This window comes from Onychomys torridus, chromosome 3 (assembly GCF_903995425.1).
Source record: "Onychomys torridus chromosome 3, mOncTor1.1, whole genome shotgun sequence".
Lineage (NCBI taxonomy): Eukaryota > Metazoa > Chordata > Mammalia > Rodentia > Cricetidae > Onychomys > Onychomys torridus.
Genome location: NC_050445.1, coordinates 113,586,185 through 113,606,715, shown reverse-complemented (window position 1 = coordinate 113,606,715; position 20,531 = coordinate 113,586,185). Strand labels below are relative to the sequence as shown.

At 43.4% G+C, this 20,531-nt stretch overlaps 1 protein-coding gene across 1 annotated transcript; it reads right to left on the bottom strand.

The window, feature by feature from the left end:
- Nucleotides 1-6,512: 6,512 nt before the first annotated feature.
- Nucleotides 6,513-19,831, bottom strand: Mob1a (MOB kinase activator 1A). The gene is made up of 6 exons (XM_036180308.1): nucleotides 19,621-19,831; nucleotides 16,490-16,656; nucleotides 13,794-13,887; nucleotides 12,971-13,104; nucleotides 8,369-8,532; nucleotides 6,513-6,932 (listed from the first exon to the last, which is right to left on the bottom strand). The coding sequence occupies exons 1-6, from the start codon at nucleotides 19,632-19,634 to the stop codon at nucleotides 6,855-6,857; spliced, it is 651 nt and encodes a 216-aa protein (XP_036036201.1). The 5' UTR covers nucleotides 19,635-19,831; the 3' UTR covers nucleotides 6,513-6,854.
- Nucleotides 19,832-20,531: the final 700 nt, after the last annotated feature.

The window sequence follows — 20,531 nt, the reverse complement described above, 5'->3', positions numbered from 1 at the left end:
GCAGTGGTGGCGCACGCCTGTAATCCCAGATAGAGCCAGGAGGATCTCTGTGAGTTCGAGGCCAGCCTGGGTCACCACGTGAGTTCCAGGAAAGGCGCAAAGCTACACAGAGAAACCCTGTCTCGAAAAAACAAAACGAAAAACAAATGGGATGGGAGTGTGGTGGCGCACGCCATAAATCCCAGCACTGGAGAGACAGAGGCAGGTGGATCTCTGAGTTCAAGGCCATCCTGATCTATATAGATCAGGTTTGAAAGCAGCCAAAGGGTACCCAGTGAGACCCTGGCTCAAAACAAAACACATCAGAATAGGTAGGATTAGAAGCACACACCATGAGGGTAAGTAATCACCAGCAAAACAACGGGTATACTATTAGAGAGTAAAACCTGATGTTCCATTAAACCCTGTTTTTCCAGTAGTAACTGTTTGCAGCCTGGAGTCCAATGTAGCTTGCAGGACTTTGTCACTGCACTAGTTAATGCCTATACAGTCAGCAGTCAGTACCTCCCGTGTGGATTGGCCCAGATTTGTTCTTTAAAGTGAACTAAAAGTAGGCTCATTTATAGGCCAGGCACGGTGGTGCACCTTTAATCCTAACACTTGGGAGGCAGAAGCAGGTAGATCTGTTAGTTCAAGGCCTGCCTGGCCTACATAGCAAATTCCAGGACAGTCAGACTATATAGAGAGACCCTGTCTCAAAACAAAATTAAAATGGTCGTTCATTCCAATGTTGAGTGACACCTGTGTTCTAGCCATCTCTGGATTACTTGATACAGATTTTCCTATTTGATTCCTGAAAATTTATGGTTAGGAATAATTAACTTTCAAGTTTCTTCATTTATGCCCAGAGATACAATTAAAACTGCCTAATATGTTTTCTAGCTGTATAGTGGCCCCTCTCTGCTATTCAAACCACATGCTCAGACAAGCAGGAACTGGCTAACTACATGGTGATTGGTTTAAGATTGGTCAAATGATCTAAACCAGACCACTGCATTTGGCTGGAACTGAAGAAATTACGGTTTTCCAATCTACTGCTAAACTTACAGAAAGCCTGCACCACAGGCAACCAGCTTTGCGCCCAATAGGCAGAGAGATGCTTTGTCAATGGAGCAGACACAGAACAAAGTGGTTCTGGGGAGGTCGGCATATGACCCTGAGCTGTGGGAAGCCAGCCCTGCTAGAAGTGAGTACTGGATTCAGTGCAGACACGTTTGCCACTTGAAGCTAAGTGCCCTGGGTTAAGGTCTTACCTGTCATTTACATGGCCTTTGTCAGTCCTGTTCCACAGAACAGTCACCCACATAACCGTGACCGAGAACTGCTGGCGCTCCACTGTGCACCACTTTCCTTCAGTTTCCAAGAGGCTGTCCAAACTGAGAAAAAATGCCGTCTCAAATCCTTCAAACTCCCCGTCACCCAAAGGAAATAACCTTCCCTGCTTACCCTTACCTCCCCATCCAGCTGAAATCTACTGCAGGACATAGCAGCAGCATCCTGCACAGGTTCTGCCAGGCATCCGCTCAGTTTGCCTTTTTTTGACTTACCTTCAACCAGGCCATATTAGTACTGCTTGCCACTCCAGCCTTCAAATTTTTATATTTTATGTGCCTGCATGTTTTGCCACATGTATGTCTGAACATATGCATACACTGTCCAAGGCCAGAAGAGTGTCAGATCCCTTAGAACTAGAGTTACAAATGGGTGCGGACCCCCATAGGGGTGCTGGGAATGGAGCCGTGGTCCTCTTCAAGAACAGCCAGTGCTCTTAACCACTTAGCCATCTCTCAAGCCCCTTCATTTTTTAAATAGCCTTGGGGCCCAGGAAATGGCTGATCCTTTCTGCTCTAAACTTGAGGGTCTTTCACCTTTGTTTACTTTGGGTCCTAATCACTCTGTGTTTTGTTTATTGTTGAGATAGGGTCTCCTGTAGCCCAAACTGGCCTTGAATTCATTATGTAGCTGAAGATGACCTTGGATTTCTGACCCTCTTGTTCTGGGGTTACAAACTTGTGCCACCTCACCACAGGGACTCCTCAGGTCTCTTGGGATGCATCTGTTTTCATCCTGAGATGATTTTTAGTAACAATGATTTCATAGAGCTTCCTAGCACCCCAAGCATCAGTTCTTAAAAATTCAATCCTACAGCTCACTGTGGTGGTGGTGGTGGTGGTGGTGGTGGCAGCTGCGGCGCCAGCGCCGGCTCATGCCTTTAATCCCAGCACTCGGGCAGGGGCAGGCAAATCTGAGTTTAAGGCCAGCTTGGTCTGCAGAGCAAGTTCCAGAACAGCCAGAGCTACACAGAGAACCCTTTCTTAGGGGGCTGGGAGGATTCAATCCAAGCAGCGTGTACCAGCTTTCTGACCTTGTCTGAACATTTGTGGAAAAGACTGAAAATTCCCTGACTTGCATCTCTTGCCTCCCCAGACAGCCCCAAGTGATAAAACTTTCCCTCTGAGTAAAGCTCTACAATGTCCTCCCAGCCCCTTCAAAGCCAAAATAGAGTGGTATGACCTGGGATCTGCCCACCAAGGGACATCCAGGTTGCTTCTGACCGGAAAGCCTTGACACTGGACAATGTTAAAGGATGTTGTAGTTTCTGGCTTTGATGCTTCAAGGCTTAACTCTGGCCTTCCTGACTCTTGTCTAGGTTACCTCTGCTCTTTTAAAGTTTCAAATAGCTTCAAAAGATGCAGCTGAACAACTACTGAATTCTCAGACCTTCCATCAGTAGACATTGTTGGACTAGCTGGACCACAGCCTGTAAGCCATTCTAATAATTCCCATATACAGTCTTTCTATCAATTCTGTTCTCTAAAGCAGTGGTTCTCAACCTTCCTAGTGCTGTGGCCCTTTAATACAGTTCCTCATGTTGTGGGGACCCCCAACTATGGCTTATTTTTGTTGCTACTCCGTAATGGTAACCATTATTTTTGTTGCTACTTCATAACTCATTTTGCTACTGTTTTATTAATCATAATGTAAACATTTGTGTTTTCCAATGGTCTCCACGACCCTTCCCCAAAGAGGTTGTGACCCACAGGTTGAAACCCCTGTTCTAAAGAACCCTCCTGACTAATACACTGAGCATGTTGGTATTCTCCTACAATGACAAGTGGCTGATTGGGCTGGGGAGGGTTTTAAGGATACAGGAGTACTTGACTTCAAGGTAAGAAAATTGGTGAATCTAGCCGCCATCCCCTTTCCCGAGAATGTACATAACATCTAGAGTCCCATGAATGTCCCAGGATGGAGACTGCTCATTTCTGTCTAGGGTGGATCTGCACTAGTCAGAGGGATTTGTTCTTTGAAATAAGGCTCTGGTATTATATTTGGTTTTATTTAGGAACTTCTCCTTCCTAAGCTTTAAGAAAGTAGATACTAAATGATATGCAAAGACAACCCTCCAAATTTAAACTGTAATCAAAATCCACAGATTTCCACATTTAAATGAAAAGCATGCTAACATACTTCAAAGCCATTTTTGCTTTCAATATAGTTTATTCTGATGAAGTTACAAAAGTAGATACAAAATACTTTTTTAAAAAGTACAGTTAACGACTTAGAAAAATAGAATAAAGCCCTAAAGGTTTAAAAATACCACAAATTTTTTTCCATGAGGAATATTTTAAGTTATTTTAGATGGTAACCAAGACTATCTTATGCAAATGATTTTTGCTGCAGACCAACACAGAACGCCGTTCTATAAGCAGCCTGTAGCACACTGGTCATCCATTTGGCTTTACTTGTTTGATATACTTCTGATGAGGAAATTGTGAATTTCAATGCAGCTGCCTCAGTAAGATGACTGCTGCCACATGAGCTCCAAAGCCCTCAGAGCCCAGCATCAAAGCTGAATATAAACCAGGAAGACCAGAAGACCCCTTTCCTCCTTGCCAGAACTCATACGACAGTTGAAGGTGCTCAGCAGCTCATGTCCAGGCTGGCACTGTTCAGGCCAGGGCTCCCAGACAGCAGAGGAGCCCTGGCACCATGACTGGCAACACACCTGTAGGCCCATACTCTTCGGGCCTGATTTGTGTATGCTTCTGAGGTCATGACGTCAGGTCTGAGAAGCTCTACTACTGTATGATCTTAGGGCTTAGAGAGAAGCCCAGAGAACAGGAAACCTCAGCACCAAGACCGTGCCTGGGCCTTTGCTGCAAGTTGTGAACACAGACCTGCAGCTCTCCAGTGAGCAGTTGTGTGAGTAGAGCAGCTCTTAGCTAACTGGCTGCTGGTAAGTCACCAGTCAGCCAGCAGAACAACAGCAGAGTGGCTGTCAACACAAAACTATTACAATGAAGTATGATTTTCTTTTTACATCTGTGTATCATTGTCCAAGTTTTTTAAGTCCTGGATATTAAAGCACCACAGGGCTAAGGCGGAATTCAGCAGGCAACTGGAAGCACTGCAGCTGAGTCTGGGGAGCAGTCAGGACAACTGACTGCTACTGGGGTGGGGAACAGGGAGCAGGCAGATAACTCCAAGACAGACTGGTTTCTTCAGATGTTATGAAGCGCCTCTAGTCATGGCAGAAAAATGACACCCTCCTCCCATGCTCTGCCTCAGAGGTGAGCAAACAGCACAATGCATACACACTGCTGGTTAAGGCAGGTTGGTTTGGGAGTCTGGCATTGTTTTCATTTAAAAAGACACAAGGAAAATGGAGTGTGTGGGGGGGGGGGGGGCACACACACAAAAGGAGACACTCAAGTTTTAACTACCAAGGTGGTTTTGTTTTGTCCCATTGGGGCTGCCTCCATATCTTAGCATCTACCCATCTGGAGCTCAATCACGGAGAGGGCATCTCTGTCTCTGAGATGCATGCAGAACCTTTGATTTGAGGGTGCCAATATCCTAAAAATGGAGCCTTGGTTGAGAAAGAGAATTTCACTTAAGCAAATCTAAGTAAATGGAGGGGTGATGCTTTCCTGGTGGCATCTAGAAGCCTGCATCCTGTCTGCAGGTGACTCACACTTGCAGAACAGCTGACATCTGGACTGGGTTAGGAGGTGTTTCCAAGCTGTCCTTTTTTCTCTAAACCATTATCCCACCTTGAATTCCTCTAATGGTGATGTGTGGTTTCCATGAAAATAAGACAAGACTTCTTTAAAATTCTAAGCATACTTAAGAACATACTAAAAATGAGTTATTAAAACTGGAGTTTCTAAGGAATTCTTTCTTGTATAGTTTAGTGGAGTCAAAAATAACAAAACCCTCATCACCTCTAACCTTTATAAAGCCATGCAGGAGGCCAGTGAACAACTTAGTCCCAGCCCTGACACACAGAATGCTGATACATTACAGCACTGCCCAGTGGACAAGTGTCCAGGATACTTGGGATGCCATGTGCACCTGAGGAGGCAACCAGAACTGACTAGATCTGAGGACCTAATGAAAAGCAGGCACCTTCCTCAATAAAGGAGTCTTTTATCCTGATAGGATGAGGAAATTTTCAAGTTTTGATACAAAGACAAAGGAGGAGAGAATCCCTAGAGCTCAATGCAGCCTTTGTATAGTAACAGAATGAAGCAAGGCTGTTAACTCACTTCCCTGCTGGATCTCCAGCCCTCCCTCGAACAGGCAGCAGGGAGACACACACCCTCAAGCTACTTTTTTCCTTATTGCCATAAAGTCTGCATTTCTACACATAAATGCAAGTTTCAAGTTGCAATAAAAACATGGACTCATTTAGGAAATGATCAAGTATTCTAAACACTTTTTTCCTACTGTCCTCTCCAGAACTGCAAGGCCTCACGAATCATCAATGAAAATAGTGGCTTTGAGGCCCAAGTCTGTCATAGTTTTTTGGAAGTTTCTTGATCTCTGCCAAAATCTAAGTGAAGAGTTTCAAGAGGAGAACCTGCATGCTGCCATCAGAGGACACAGAGACTACATCCATTATACACCCCTATCTAGACAGACAAGAACACAATCCCAAAAATTAAAGTCACTTAAAAATAACTTTGGTTAATCTCATGCCACATATGCCTGTGATTTAAGCCTTGTGGATTTTGTAAAACAGAACTTTTTTTCAGCAACAAGTTTACCATGTAGCCCAGGCTAGCCTCCTGCCTCTGCCTCCACAGTATCAGGTAACAGACATGCACCATCATGCCTGGCTAAAATATATATATATATATATATATATATATATATATATATATATATATATATATATACTCTTATCTATAAACACCAGCACACAGACACAAACCTAAAAGGCTATCTAAGGTGAAATATAAGCTCTAAATTGCTGAGATTTAGAAATGGAACACCATTTCAATTTGTAAAATGAAGCAAAACTGATCTGTGTTAAGAAATTTGTTCTAGAAACTTATTAGTTACTGCTGAAAATCCTTAATGTCCATTATGGTGTCACATGGAAAAACTCTCTCTCTTTTTTTTTTTTTTCAAGACAGGGTTTCTGTGTGTAGTTTTGGAGCCTGTCCTGGAACTCACTCGGTAGCCCAGGCTGGCCTCGAACTCACAGAGATCCGCCTGGCTCTGCCTCCTGAATGCTGGGATTAAAGGTGTGCACCACCACCGCCCGGCTTCAATCACTTTCTTGAACAAAAGATCAGCCACAGACCACAGGTTACTCCTCAGGTTACAACAAGGGATACTGAAGGACGGGTGGCCACAAAGCACTTCCAATCTGGCTGTGCCACACAGGTCTTGTTCTGAAGCTACCTGGCCAGCCTACCTTTGGGACAATTTTCTCTGCAGACAACAAACGGTCCTTTGATCCTGTTTCTTCATAGTCAGTGTCACTAGTCCATACCAGACAGCAATGAGAGGGTGCTAGCAGTAGACAGAGCGAGGGGCTAACTGTGTTCTAGAAGAAACGTTTATCTGTCTTTAGATCCAAGCTTCTCAATTAATTCCTGAAGTGGTGCCAACTCACGCCTATCAATCAGATTAAACTCCTGGAAAGAGAAGAAAAGTAAAATGTAATAATGAACCAACACTGAAACTCTTACAGTAAGTCAACAATGTCTGGTGACCCTTAAGATCACCAGGTGTGACTTGTCTCCAGAAAGACCAAGACTCAACTCATGACTTTAACAGTGCTGAGACATCAGGCTCCCTTCCTAACCAGATTCTGGGTGGGGAAAGGAACTGTAGCTACGAGTGTTAAACACTAAAATGAAATACACAGTGTACATACAATGACCTAAAAATTACTAACTGGAGGCTGCAGAGATGGCTCAGAGGTTAAGAGCACTGCTGCTCTTCCAGAGGTCCTGAGTTCAATTCCCAGCACCCACATGGTGGCTCACAACCACCTGTAATGAGATCTGGCACCCTCTTCTGGCCTGCAGGAATATGTGCAGACTGAATACTGTATACTTAATAAATAAAAATAAATCTTAAAAAAAAAATTACTAACTGAACCTCTGATAACAGCCACCTCTTGACAAGTCAACTTTTACAACTTTTACACACACACACACACACACACACACACACACACACACACGGCACAAAAACAATCTCAGAAGTGTGGTATAGCCTTTGCAATACACACAGAACCATAATACACAATAATAAAGGCTACCAGGTTTCTCTACTTACTGTAAAATGCTATGTTACGTACAGAATTGCCTAGCTTTTTTTAAAAACTTTTTACTTTTACTTGTGTGTGTTTGCCGTATGTGTGGGTGGTCTGACGAGACCAGAAGTGGGTATCAGAATCCCTGGAGCTTCCCCATGCAGGTGCTGGAAAATGAACCGGGTCCTCCGCAAGAGCAGGAAGTACTCTTTACTGAGGAGCCCCAAGTCACTCTAGCTCTTTTCTGGTTTTTGGAAACAAGGTCTGGCTGGGATTGCAGAGATGTGCATCATGCTCTGGTAATTCTTTATTATCTTTTTCAAATAATATGAATTATTTTTACCTTTCCCAGTTCTAATTCTGAGTTAGTGCTCACAGGCAACAGGCCACAGACCTGGAAGAGCAAGGGAAGCCCGAGGCAGCTGACCCAAGAAGGATGCTGCCTTTCCTCCTTTCTGTTTTAAAGCTTTACTCACTTACTTTGGGTCTGTCTGTGAGCCTTTTGTGAGTTTATGTGCTCCACATGTGTGCACGTGCCTGTGGAAGCTAAAGGATGCTGGATCCCTTACAGGGAGTTGGGATTCTGGGAAGTGAACCCAGGTCCTCTGCAATAATTGTACATGGTCTTAACTGCTGAGCCATCTCTCCAGCTCAGACAGTCCTCCTTTCTATACTGCTTCAGGACTGGGTGAAGCAGTGGGAGAAGAAAACAAAGTCTGTGCTCAGACTGTCTGCATCTGTGAACAAGACAGTGCCCTTACTAAGTTACCAAGGTCCAAGTCCGAGAGTCCGAGATCAATCTGGCCCTACCTGAACAAAGAAAATAAAGTGCTTAAAGGAGGTGTTGAGGTGGGCCTCCTCTTGCAGCCGCATCACGGAGTCAAAGTGCTGGTGGTAAATATGGGCGTAAACCCTGAAGAGACGCTTCAGGATAGTCTTTGCCACAGACATGAAGTTTTTGGGAAATGGGACACCTGTAATTGAATACACACCTATCAATCATCAAATAAGACAGCAGCGAGTTTTGATACTCCTCAAGCGACTGCAGCACATAAGCTGAAGCTCTCCCAAGTCAACTTCAAAGGACTGTAAGCAAAGCAAACCCCAACCTCAGTATTCTTCCCGCTCCACAGTGATTGCCTACCACAAGACACAGGTAGAGACTGCTGATCACAGTTCAAATTCACATGTTAGTTGTTTAGTATCAGAGCTTCTCCCTAAGATGAAGTGCAGTAAGAATAAGCACTTTGATTATAAACATCACTTTCGTCATTTGTAACAGGAAAAAAATAATAATTAGGAATGGAAATTTTCCTGAACAAAATAAATGACAGCCCTCAAGTTGGCAGAGAGCACCTCTCATCTTCTACATGACTCTGGAATGTAAAAGTAGTCTTCATTTTCCTAGAGCCCAAAAATGGGTGATCCTTCCTGAAACAGAAGCGGGGACCTCGTTCCTTCTCAGAGAAAAATACCTCTTGAGAGAAAAACCGGGAGGTGTGGGGGCCTCTTGAAGCAGTAGTCATGGGACAACTGGCTACAGTCCTGACAAGATTGGCTGACAACACCAAAGTCCTTCAGCAAAGGGACCGGAGTGCCAGACAGCGGCACTGGCTACACAAACCACCACTGAGAAGCACCGAGAAAGCATGCCTGCTGGGCATGTGGTGCTGGTCTCTAGTTCAAGGCAGACAGGTGGGTCTGTGGGAGGCCACGAACTCCAGTGAGTCTCAGGCTTGACAAAAGTCAGTTTCAAAGAGCAGTTCCTCAGAATCACCAAAAACAAAACATCTTCAACCTCTCAGAAAATGGAGGATTCTAACAGCATTCCTTCTGTGCATCTTACTTTTTTTCTTTTGCTGGCCCTTAAAATCTTGATATTTAATAAATTCTGCTTGTTTTAGTTGTATTCCCAACCCCTAGTCTTAGTTAAACTGAGCTTTCAAACATTATACTGGAGCTTATGAGCTGTTTCCCTGGACAGAATCTTAATACGAAATTCCAAAATGGCAGGTTTTAAAACCAAATGTCTCTTAAAATTCCTATCTTGCGGATTGGAGAGATGGCTCAGTGGTTAAGAGCACAGACTGCTCTTCCAGAGGTCCTGAGTTCAATTCCCAGCAACCACATGGTGGCTCACAACCATCTGTAGCGAGATCTGGTGCCCTCTTCTGGCCCGCTGGCACACATGCAGGCAGAATACTGTACACATAAATCTTAAAAAAAAAAAAAAAAAAAAAAAGGAAAGGAAAGGAAAGGAAGAAAGAAAAAGAACAGTTCTCACCAATAGATGAAACTAGCAAATTTACAACACTGATAACAGCCTCATGGGGAGGAAGAGGTAGGGAGGAGTCTAGAATTATTACAGCAGAAAGAGAAGCTGAGAAAAAGGAGGATGCTGGGGGCATGGTGGTAAGATTTTACAGCCTCAGCAAGTGGGAGGTAAAGATAGAAGGACTCAGTGTTCAAGGTCATTCTCAGCTACTCAGTGAATTCAAGGCCACACTGAGCTAAATGAGATCTTGCCTCATAAAAATAAAATTAAATGAAACTTAACAGAGTCAACATGTAACCTGTTTTAATATAAGTACTTTCTAAAGTAAATTTAATAGAACATATTCAAGTGGAACCAATATAAATAAAGTATCTGTGAGAAAGGAAATACAAGGTTTAGTAGAAGATTGTTAACAACGTTTTTGTTTCTTTGAGACGAAGTCTCACTCTGTAGCACAGGCTAACCTTGAACTCCCAGCAATCCTCCTGTCTCCGCCTCTGGAATGTTGGGATTGCAGGTGTGCTCTACCATTTTCCAACATCAGCCTAAGTATAAAAACTTGATCTAGGGCCAGCAGGTTGGCTGCCTGGATAAAGATACCTGCCAAGCCTGATGATATGAGGTGAGAACTGACCTCCCCACGTTGTCCTCTGACTTTCACACCTTTACAGACTTGACTTTACACACAAGTTCACACCCAGGCCCAGACACACTGGGCCATACATAATAGGCAAAAAAATAAATGTTGGTTGTTGTTTTTTTTTTTTTTAATTGAACTAAATGTTTCTCCCAGAAGTGCCTCTGCTTAGACTATGAAAAAGAGCACAAGCTGGGCTGGGCGGCGGCGGCGGCGGCGGTGATGGTGGTGCAGCACACCTTTAATCCCAGCACTCGGGAGGAAGAAGCATCACTGTGAGTTCAAGGCCAGCCTGGTCTACAGAGTTAGCCAGGTTAGCCAGGACTGTTTCACTGAGAAACCCTGTCTCAAAAAAACAAAAACAAAAAGACAAAACAAACAAACAAAAGCATAAGAAAAATCTGGCAGCCGGCAGTGGTGGTGCACACCTTTAGTTCCAGCTCTTAGGAGGCAGAAGGCACATGGACCTCTGTGAGTTCAATGCCAGCCTGGTGTACAGAGTGAAACCCAGGACAGCCAGGGCTACACAGAGAAACCCTGTCTCGAAAAACCAAAACAAACAAACAAATCTGGTAAGCAGCTGCTCTGCGCCCCAGAACAGCAAGCAGGCTAACTTTATTCTTCAGAACAATAACGAAAATCAAAACAGTAGCCAGCCAGAAATGTTCTCCTAGCACAACATTTTAAAAAGAAATGGAGAAGTTGGGTATAACTTAATGGGTAAAGCATGAGTTTAACCATGTGGGGGGCCCTGGGTCTGACCTCCAGCAACCAAAAGAAGTAGTAACTTATAGTCATCAAAAATAGACAATGGGAGCGGTGGTGGCGCACGCCTGTAATCCCAGCACTCGGGAGGCAGAGGCAGGTGGATCTCTGTGAGTCAAGGCCAGCCTGGTCTCCAGAGCTAGTCCAGGACAGGCTCCAAAGCTACAGAGAAATCATATCTCGAAAAAAAAAACTGGAGCTGAGGATCAAACCCAGGGCCTTGCGCTTGCTAGGCAAGCACTCTACCACTGAGCTAAATCCCCAACTCCACACGCACAATTTTTAAAGTAAAAAAAAAAATTTTTTTTCTGGTTTTTCGAGACAGGGTTTCTCTGTGTAGCTTTGCACCTTTCCTGGAACTCACTCTGTAGACCAGGCTGGCCTTGAACTCACAGAGATCCGCCCGCCTCTACCTCCCAAGTGCTGGGATTACCACCACCCGACTTACAGTAAATTTTTATTTTCACTTTGAGAAAATGCTTCTGTATTTTTATGAAGAACAAATAGAAAGACGTAAAGAACACAGGAAGCTAGCCCTGTAAGGTGATTTGAAACTGTACAATTTCTACAAGGTTTACAAGGTCCTAAAAAAAAGGCAATTTGCTCTATACATGATTTAACTGAGAAAGGAAAGACACTCATATCAAACTGGAACAAACTGGCTAACTTCTTGTTAGGAAAAAAAAAAAAAAAAAAAAAAAAAAACTTAAGCAGCATTCAGAACAAAAACCCTGACAGCCCAAAGATTAAAAAACAAAAACAAAAAACAAGTTAATTAAAAAAACATAGGCAATGTCATTATCTAGAAATAAAGCCTTTCTCACTGTTAAAACCCAATTAGGAATTGTGAGCAGAGTTCAGGAATAGAACACAGGCCTAGCACACATGTGAGGCCCGGGCTTCAATCCTAGCACCACACAAAGCAACAACAAAACCACCTACACTTCAAAGAAAATGAGCAAAATAAGAGCAATGCATATAGCAAAACACTCTAAAATAAGACCAAAGGTGCCCTAGGGAAAACACATACAGTTTACATGACAAAGGACATAAACCGGACAGACGATGTAAATAAACCTAAAGTATTTAATCTCATTCACACTGGTGTGTGCATGAACACAAGTGTCCTCGTGCATGTGCTATATATAAGACACGTGGGGGTCAGAGGACAACTTCCTTTCACTAGTGGTCTCAGGGATCAAGCTCAGGCCACCAGGCTTGAACCAAAAATAATTTAAATGGACATTTAAATAAAAGTTTAGAGCCAGGCGGCGGTGGTGGTGGCGCACGCCTTTAACCCCAGCCCTTGAGAGGCAGAGCCAGGTGGATATCTGTGAGTTCGAGGCCAGCCTGAGCTACAGAGCGAGTTCCAGGACAGCCAAGACTATATGGTAAAACCCTGTTTCAAACCAAACAAAAAAAAAACATGTAAAGGTGGAAAAACCAAATCCAAGAAGTTGTCTAACGCACACATATACATATATATGCCATGGCATTCAAACCACACACAAAAAATAATTATTTTAAAATATATCCAATTTAATCAAATTGGAAGAGATTAAAAAATAAGTATTAACTGGTATTGAAGAAACACAATCGGGCATGCTGGGGAAATATATATGGGTAAAATCTTTTGGAGAGTGTGGCTTTCTCTGCTAAACTGATTTAAAGTCAGAGCATTTAAAGATAACAGCCATCATTCAGAAAGAAAGGCAGTTCTGCAGTAATAACTTACCGATCTTCGAAGGGAAAAGGGTTTCGTCATCAAGCTGATCCTGAACCCAAGTCATCAAATAGTCAATGTATTTTGGTGCAGAACACTTGATTGGCTTTTTAATATTAGTGCCATCTGCCCAATGGTATTCATACCTGCAGGGAACAACAACGTGTAACTGACAGTTGTTATATCTTAACACGTACAGCCTGTAATCAAAGCAGGTTCACATTCTGTCCTCAGAAATTCTACGAGGCTTTAAGAAGTTACAGGAAACTCTCAGCCTATTTCTAACTCAGCATCTTTAAGATCGATACTTACTTCTGGATGTGCAGCTACTTTCGTTAATTCAATACAAGTACCAGGAAAAATGAGCAAATATTAAAAGACTACCTAAAGATTTTTGTAAGAAATTAAACTCTCATCAAATAAAAAAACAAAAAACAAAAAAACAAAACAACACCAGACTTTCTGGATGAATCTAAGTCACATTTCTTTTAAAATTACATTTATTTATGTGGACACGTAGACACTGTACATGTGAAAACAACTTGTAGAGTCAGTCTTGGCAGCAAGTGCCTTTACCCTCTGAGCCATCTCCCTGACCCCAACTTAAACTTCTATACATCCCCTCCTACAACAGAACCATACAATTATAATTCATAAGCAGTACACACTGAATATTCATGTACCAAAGTAGTTAACGATAAGAGTTACTGCTGAGTAGTCAAGAACTCACAAACTGAATTATCTCTACACAAAGAAACAGGTAAGAACAGTACTGTTTAGTGTTTATCCATCATGAAAGAAACTCAAAAGCGTCTGTACCAGGCTAGATGCATACCTGGGACCTGCAGACATGACTGGGCAGCTTGCCTCAGTGCAGAATTCTGTAATGGTTCCATACAGCATGTTAATCTGATTGAAGAAATCCACAGCTGCAAAGACAAGGCCGTAACTCTAAGAATCTATGTTAACTATGACAGACCAAACAGACCTCTCAGCTGAAGGAAAATGGACTAGGAAAGTGGGTTCTATGTTGTCCAGACTAATCTGGAACTCCTGGGCTCATGCAATCCTCCTGCCTCAGTTTCCCCAGCAACTGGGATTACAGGAGCACACTACCATGTCCAACTTACTTAACCAAAACACTGGAGCTGATTTTAACTTAATGGTAACTAATAAGTCACTGGAATACACTATTTGATTAGATCCAAGGAGTTGGAAGATTCCTAGCTTATCAATCTAAACTACATCCTATCATTTGTTATTATAGAACAAACTTAGTGAGAAGTTACAGGCTGTATCCTACATTTCAAACATCTGCTTCAGCATCAGCACGTGGAATCAAGTCCCTAGTCTGGGTCTATACAAACACAAGAGTTTAAAAGATGAATAACACAAGACTGAAGATGGGACCCACATGCCAACAATAAGTACCAGAAGTTCAGAGAAAAGCAACATCAGGAAGGACAGAGGCGGTCAGGACATTCCAAAGGAGCTTCTACTAGATCTGGAGGATGAGGAGGAAGGAGTGAGGGTAAACTTCACTGGGTGTGAAGAGAATCATTAAGATTTGGCAAGTTTTTCAAAATGCCATATCCTGTCTAAAGGAATACTTGGGGGGGTGGGGGGGTGGGGAGATTAACTAGGGCTTCCCAAGTTTCTTCAAACATGGATTAAGAAAAAAAAATTCTGTTTCATCAAAAACATTTCATAAAAACTCCCTAACTTATAAACTTTCCTTTTAGTTACATTTTCTATTAGTATTAGTATTTTCAAGACAAGTATTCTCTGTGTAGCCCGGGCTGTCCTGAAACTCAGAGGTCCAAAGATCCCCATGCCTGCCTCCCAAGGACTGGGATTAAAGGTGTGGGCCACTATGTCGGGCACCTTAGTTATATTTTAAAGAAAGCAACATCAGGCCTCACCTCAACATTCTCACTAAAGAAGAATACAGAAGATGACATTTCACGGGCATATGTAAGCCTAGAAAGGGTTCAACTGCGGCTTTCACTCTCGTCCTGAAGAGGGTGTAGTGGGGTTCTGCAGGGTCTCCACCATGTTGTGAGTGGATGAGAAGCAGACATGAGGACCTAGCTGACTATTAAGCCAAACAGTAAGAAAGACTCCCAAAGACTTACAATGCCATATTTCTCACTGAAACTTGTTCTAGAAAATTAAAATTTTTTAAATAAAAGTATTTGCTAACACAGGATAGGGTTATTTTTAAATAAATTTAAAAGTAAATATTTTAATTTTTCTCAGTTTAAATTTCCCAAACAGTAACATTAGATGCACTGTACATAATTAAAAGTTTGACATGCTCAGTAATGTTTTTTTTAAGACCCATTTTTTCCCCCCACATATAAAAGCAAAGAGCCTTTATTTCAAGCTCCGGAGCTTGGTCCCTCTGTCTGTCCGACACAGCGGTGAGAGCAGACAGACCCTTTAAGACCTATTTTTTACTAGGGGGAGGAGGAGTTCAGGTGCTGGTGGAGGCCAGAGATGTTGGATCCTCCAGGATTGGAGTTACAGAGAGGCCTGATGTGGAGCTGGGAACTGGACTCTGGTCCTCTCCAAGAGCAATATTAGCTCTGAAACACTGAGCAGTCTCTCCAGCCCTCCAGTAACTGTTCAGAAAATAAAGGGACTCTGGGAATAAAAGTGTTGTTGTTTTTTTTAACTATATTTTACATTTTACTAATTTATCGTGTGTACACACTTGAGTATGTGTGTATGTCCATATACATGAAGGTTAGAGAACAATCTCTAAGAGTCAATCCTCATCTTCCAACATGTGGGTTCTAGAGACTGAACTTGGCAACAAATATCTTTACCAACTGAACCATCTCAACGGCCAGAACCAAAAGGTTTGAATAGATGATTTAGAGCAGCTAAGCTTAAAAAAAAAATCTAAAACTGCAGTAGGCCAACACATGCCTTCAGAATTTGAGGTTTAATTTTAAAATATTTTAAATTATGTGCATTTGTATCTGTGTATGAGTATATAGATGACAGTCCAAGTGCCCACAGAGGCCAGAAGAGATTGCTGGATCCTCGGGAGCTGTAACTGGAGTTACAAGCAGATATGATCTGCCCTATGTGAATGCTGGGAAACAATCTGGGTTCTCTGCAGAACAGCATGCACTCTTAACCATGAACACATTTTTCCAGCCCAAACTCAATAATCTGGATAAAATTAAAAGCAGGGGTTTCCTAAATAAGTAGTACTTTACATTGTTCAAACAACATATAAGCCTCTCACTTTGCATGTACATTTTTAGTTGACCTTACTCATTTCTTCACAATGTTCTCCCCAAAAAGCAGCTGAAAGCACTCAGCACTTGTCTTCAAGTTTCTCCACTCAACCAACACAACCAAGTACTTTGACAAATAAAGTCTAAATGTATCTGTATTCATCATTGTATAGACAGTTGTTATATTACAATGTTTATACCTATAAGAGAAAATTCATTCAGTAAGATTTTAGCAAACTCTATCAATCAGCAAGTTTAACTAATGTTCTTTAAAACTCACTGTTGACAGCAATCCATTCATTGAGGTCCTCTCCCTCTGGCAACATGACAGCTTGCCTCAGATTGCCACTTCCCAGAGTGGCTTCTGCATGTTTTAAGAGTTCGTACTGATGGGAGCCTTCAGGAATATTCTTCTTTGGTTTGAATGTTTTCGAAGAGCGGCTGCTGCTGTTGGGTTAAAAGTAAAAAATGTATGAACTTTTAGGAAAGAAAGCAGACTGGCACTTTTGGCATATAAATGGCTCTATTAGGGGCTAGGAAGATGGCTAAGCAGTTAAGAACATGTACTGCAAGCCGGGCAGCGGTGGCGCACGCCGTTAATCCCAGCACTCGGGAGGCAGAGCCAGGCGGATCTCTGTGAGTTCGAGGCCAGCCTGGTCTATAGAATGAGTTGAGTTCCAGGACAGGCACCAAAACTACACAGAGAAATCCTGTCTCGGAAAAAACAAACAAACAAACAAAAAAGAATGCAACACATCATTGCATCATTGAACAAATGTCCCACAGCATAAACAAATGTACCACATCTTCAACTAGTACTCCACACCAGGGTCTGATGCCCTCTTCTGTCATCCACAGATGCGATGCACATGATACACATGCATACATGCAGGCAAAACACTCATATACAGAAAGTAAAAATAAATATTAAGCCAGGCATAGTGATATATACCTTTAATCCCAGCACTCTAGAGGGAGAGGCAGGAAGATCTCTTTGAGTTTGAAGTCAGCCTGGTCTACATTGTGAGTTCCAGGACAGCAAGAGCTACATAGTGAGACCCTGTCTCAAAGAAACAAAAACTAACTAAATCTTTAAAAAAAAAATACAGTTATGCTTCAAATGATGGCATCAAGACAGTTAAATAATCCAGAATATGGGGCTGAAGAGATGGCTCAGAGGTTAAGAGCACTGACTGCTCTTCCAGAGGTCCTGAGTTCAATTCAATGGCTCACAACCATCTGTAATGAGATCTGGCGCCCTCTTCTGTGTACATAATAAATAAGTCTTTAAAAAAAAAAATTCATGGACTCTTTGCCGGGTGTTAGTGGTGCACACCTTTAATTCCAGCACTTGGGAGGCAGACGCAGGTGGATCTTTGTGAGTTCAAGCCCAGCCTGGTCTACCAAGCAAGATCCAGGAAAGGCCCAAAGCTACACAGAGAAACCTTGTCTCGAAAAACAAAAACAAAAACAAAAAAATAATAATCCAGAATATAATCTATTTTTAAGTCATAGATGTGATAAGGCACTCATGTCCAAAAAACATGAAGAATTCTTACAACTCAAACCAAAAGGGCAGATGGACACAACCTCTGAACCATATATACACATATGGAAATGGTACAGTGAAACCCATTAATTTGTACAGTTAACAGGTGTTAACAAAATAAAAAACAATCTGATTTTAAAGTAGGAAAAGGGATTCCAAAAGACTTTATTTATCCACAAGTAGCCTGAAAATACACAACGATGCTTAATGTTATTGGTCACCGGAAGAATGTAAATCAAGAGATTCCACTTCACACTGAGTATAACAAAAAGACAACTACCAGACAGATGGGAATTGGAGAATTTTAAAACTCCTATGTGGTGATATATTGTGTACCCTAATAAAGCTTGCCAGAGGACAGAGCCAGCCACTAGACTAGACACAGAGGCCACGCACTGGTGGCACACACCTTTAATCCTATCACTCAGGAAGCAGAAATCCATCTGGATCTCTGTGAGTTCAAAGCCACACTAGACTACATAAGAGCCTGGCAGTGGTAATACACACCTTTAATCCCAGCACTTGAGATATCATGCCTTTGCTTGGGAAGCACACGCCCCTTTAATCCCAGGAAGTAATATGGCAGGGCAGAGAAAGGTATAAAGGCATGAAGAAACAGGAACTCACTCTCTTTAGGCTGAGGATTTTGTAGAGGTAAGAACTAGTGGCTGGCTGTTCTGCTTCTCTGATCTTTCAGCTTTCACCCTGACATCTGGCTCTGGGTTTTTTACTAAAAGACAATCTAAGATTCGAACAACACTCATACAATGAGGTGGGGATGTAAAATGCAGTGCAGAGCTTTAAAACACTTGGCAGTGCCTCAGAAGACTGACATGTAACTTTTCATTCTGAATACCCAAGAGATACCATCACACACACATCCAAAAATCTGTAACCAGATGTTCATAGCAGCGTTATTCAGAATAGCCAAAGAAGAGTACAAAAAACTAAGGTATCAATCATCTTAAGTTATAAAGACTCACATTTACCTCACCTAGTTGAAGAGCTAGAGACAGTCAGAAGGAAGAGCAGTTGTTTTTCTTCAGGGACAAGCTCAAATAGACTGCCCATGATCAAGTGGTCACCTCTACACCCAAGTACATACAGGCAACACTAACTGGATTCAGTAGGTATACATGTGTGTATATGTGCACATAGGTATGTGTATGTACGCACACATACATATAAAACTATAGAAGAGAACATGAATTTGAAAGGGAGATGAGAGGACACTGGAGGAGCTAGTGGAGAAAAGGAGTGGATATGATGGGGGGAAAGAACCGCATCTACTAAGTTCTCAAAAAATAAAAACCTTTAAAAAGAAAAAAAAAAAAAAAAAGATTCACATTTGGGGTCGAGATGAAAGCGCCCACCTTTAATCCCAGCACCGAGGAGGCAGAGGCAGGTGGAGCTCTGAATTCCAGGCCAGCCTGGACGACATGATGAGTTTCGGGCCAGCCTGGGCTACATCGTGAGACCCCCCCCTCTCTCAAAAAAGGCCCACATGTAAAGCAGGCCTGTCCTGGTGGCCTTGGCTGTAATCCTAGCTACTTGGAAGGCTGAGGCAGAGGAGGCCAGGTTCGAGGCCTGCCCCGGATGGAGGGGGGAAAAATCACCTGGTAAGGTGCCAGCTTCCCCAGTACACAGTGTAAAACCGCTGAGAATCTGCACTCTTCTTTCTCAGCCTCGTCTAGACACAGAGGCACTGCACATTTTCCTGCGCGAACCTTTCCGACGCGGCAGGCCGGGTTCAGCCCTATGTCCGGCTCCGCCCTCCGCTCGGCACCTCCGCCGGGCCCTCACCAGGGCCCCGCCGACCGACACCCGCCCCGCCCCGGCCCGGCCCGGCCCGGCCCACTCACAAGAGGAAGCTCATCCTCGCTAGCCCGAGGGGCCGCGGCCCCCGCCCCAGTCAGACTCGGCGCCGCTGCGGGCACCGGGAAGCGGAGGGCGGTCCGCGACTAAGCAGGGCGGCAGAAGCTTCACGGCCCGGCCTTGGAGTTGGGGTCCAGCCGCCGCGAACCAGCACACACCGCAGAGTCCTGCCGAGCTGCCTCCGACACTACGGAGAGCCGAAATGCGGAACCAACAAGATCTCGCGAGACCAGGCTTCCTCCCGCCCCGCTGAGCCTCGCCCCGCCTCTTACTGAGCTCAGCCAATCAGTGTTCCGTGGACCCGGGAAGGCAACGGGGCCCGCTCGGCACTGCGGTCTCCGACCCCCAGGGACCTCTGCCGGCGCCACCTAGGGACTGTTTTGCCCTCTAGGACTTCATTCCTTTTTCTGAAGGAATACTCTTCCAGCCACATCATCTGTTGATGGACACTTGGGTGGTTTCTACACGCATGCTGTGATGCTGCTGTGAATGTTCACGTGCATGTTTTGTGTGGGTGAAGAATATGTGGACACCGGGTGATTCCAAGGTGGAAAGATGAAAAGGAAGAGAAAGAAGATTGTGGAGATAAATGGCGATACAGGATGCGCAGTGGCAAAGACCCAGTACTTTCCCGCTCCAATTGCTGGTGGTTTTAAACCATTCAAACGTCACTTGTCCCATTAATGACATCAATTTCATTTTGTCAAAACTGGTTTTTCGTTCCTTTGTTGAAGCAGGATATGCGTTGTAGTACTTGAATTCAGTTCCCAACATCCGCACAACTGTCTATACCTCCAGTTCCGGAGGATCTAACACCCTTTTCTGGCCTCCACAGGCACCAGGCATGCATGTGTACCATATTCATGTACGTTGGCAAAATGCTTATAAAATAAAAATA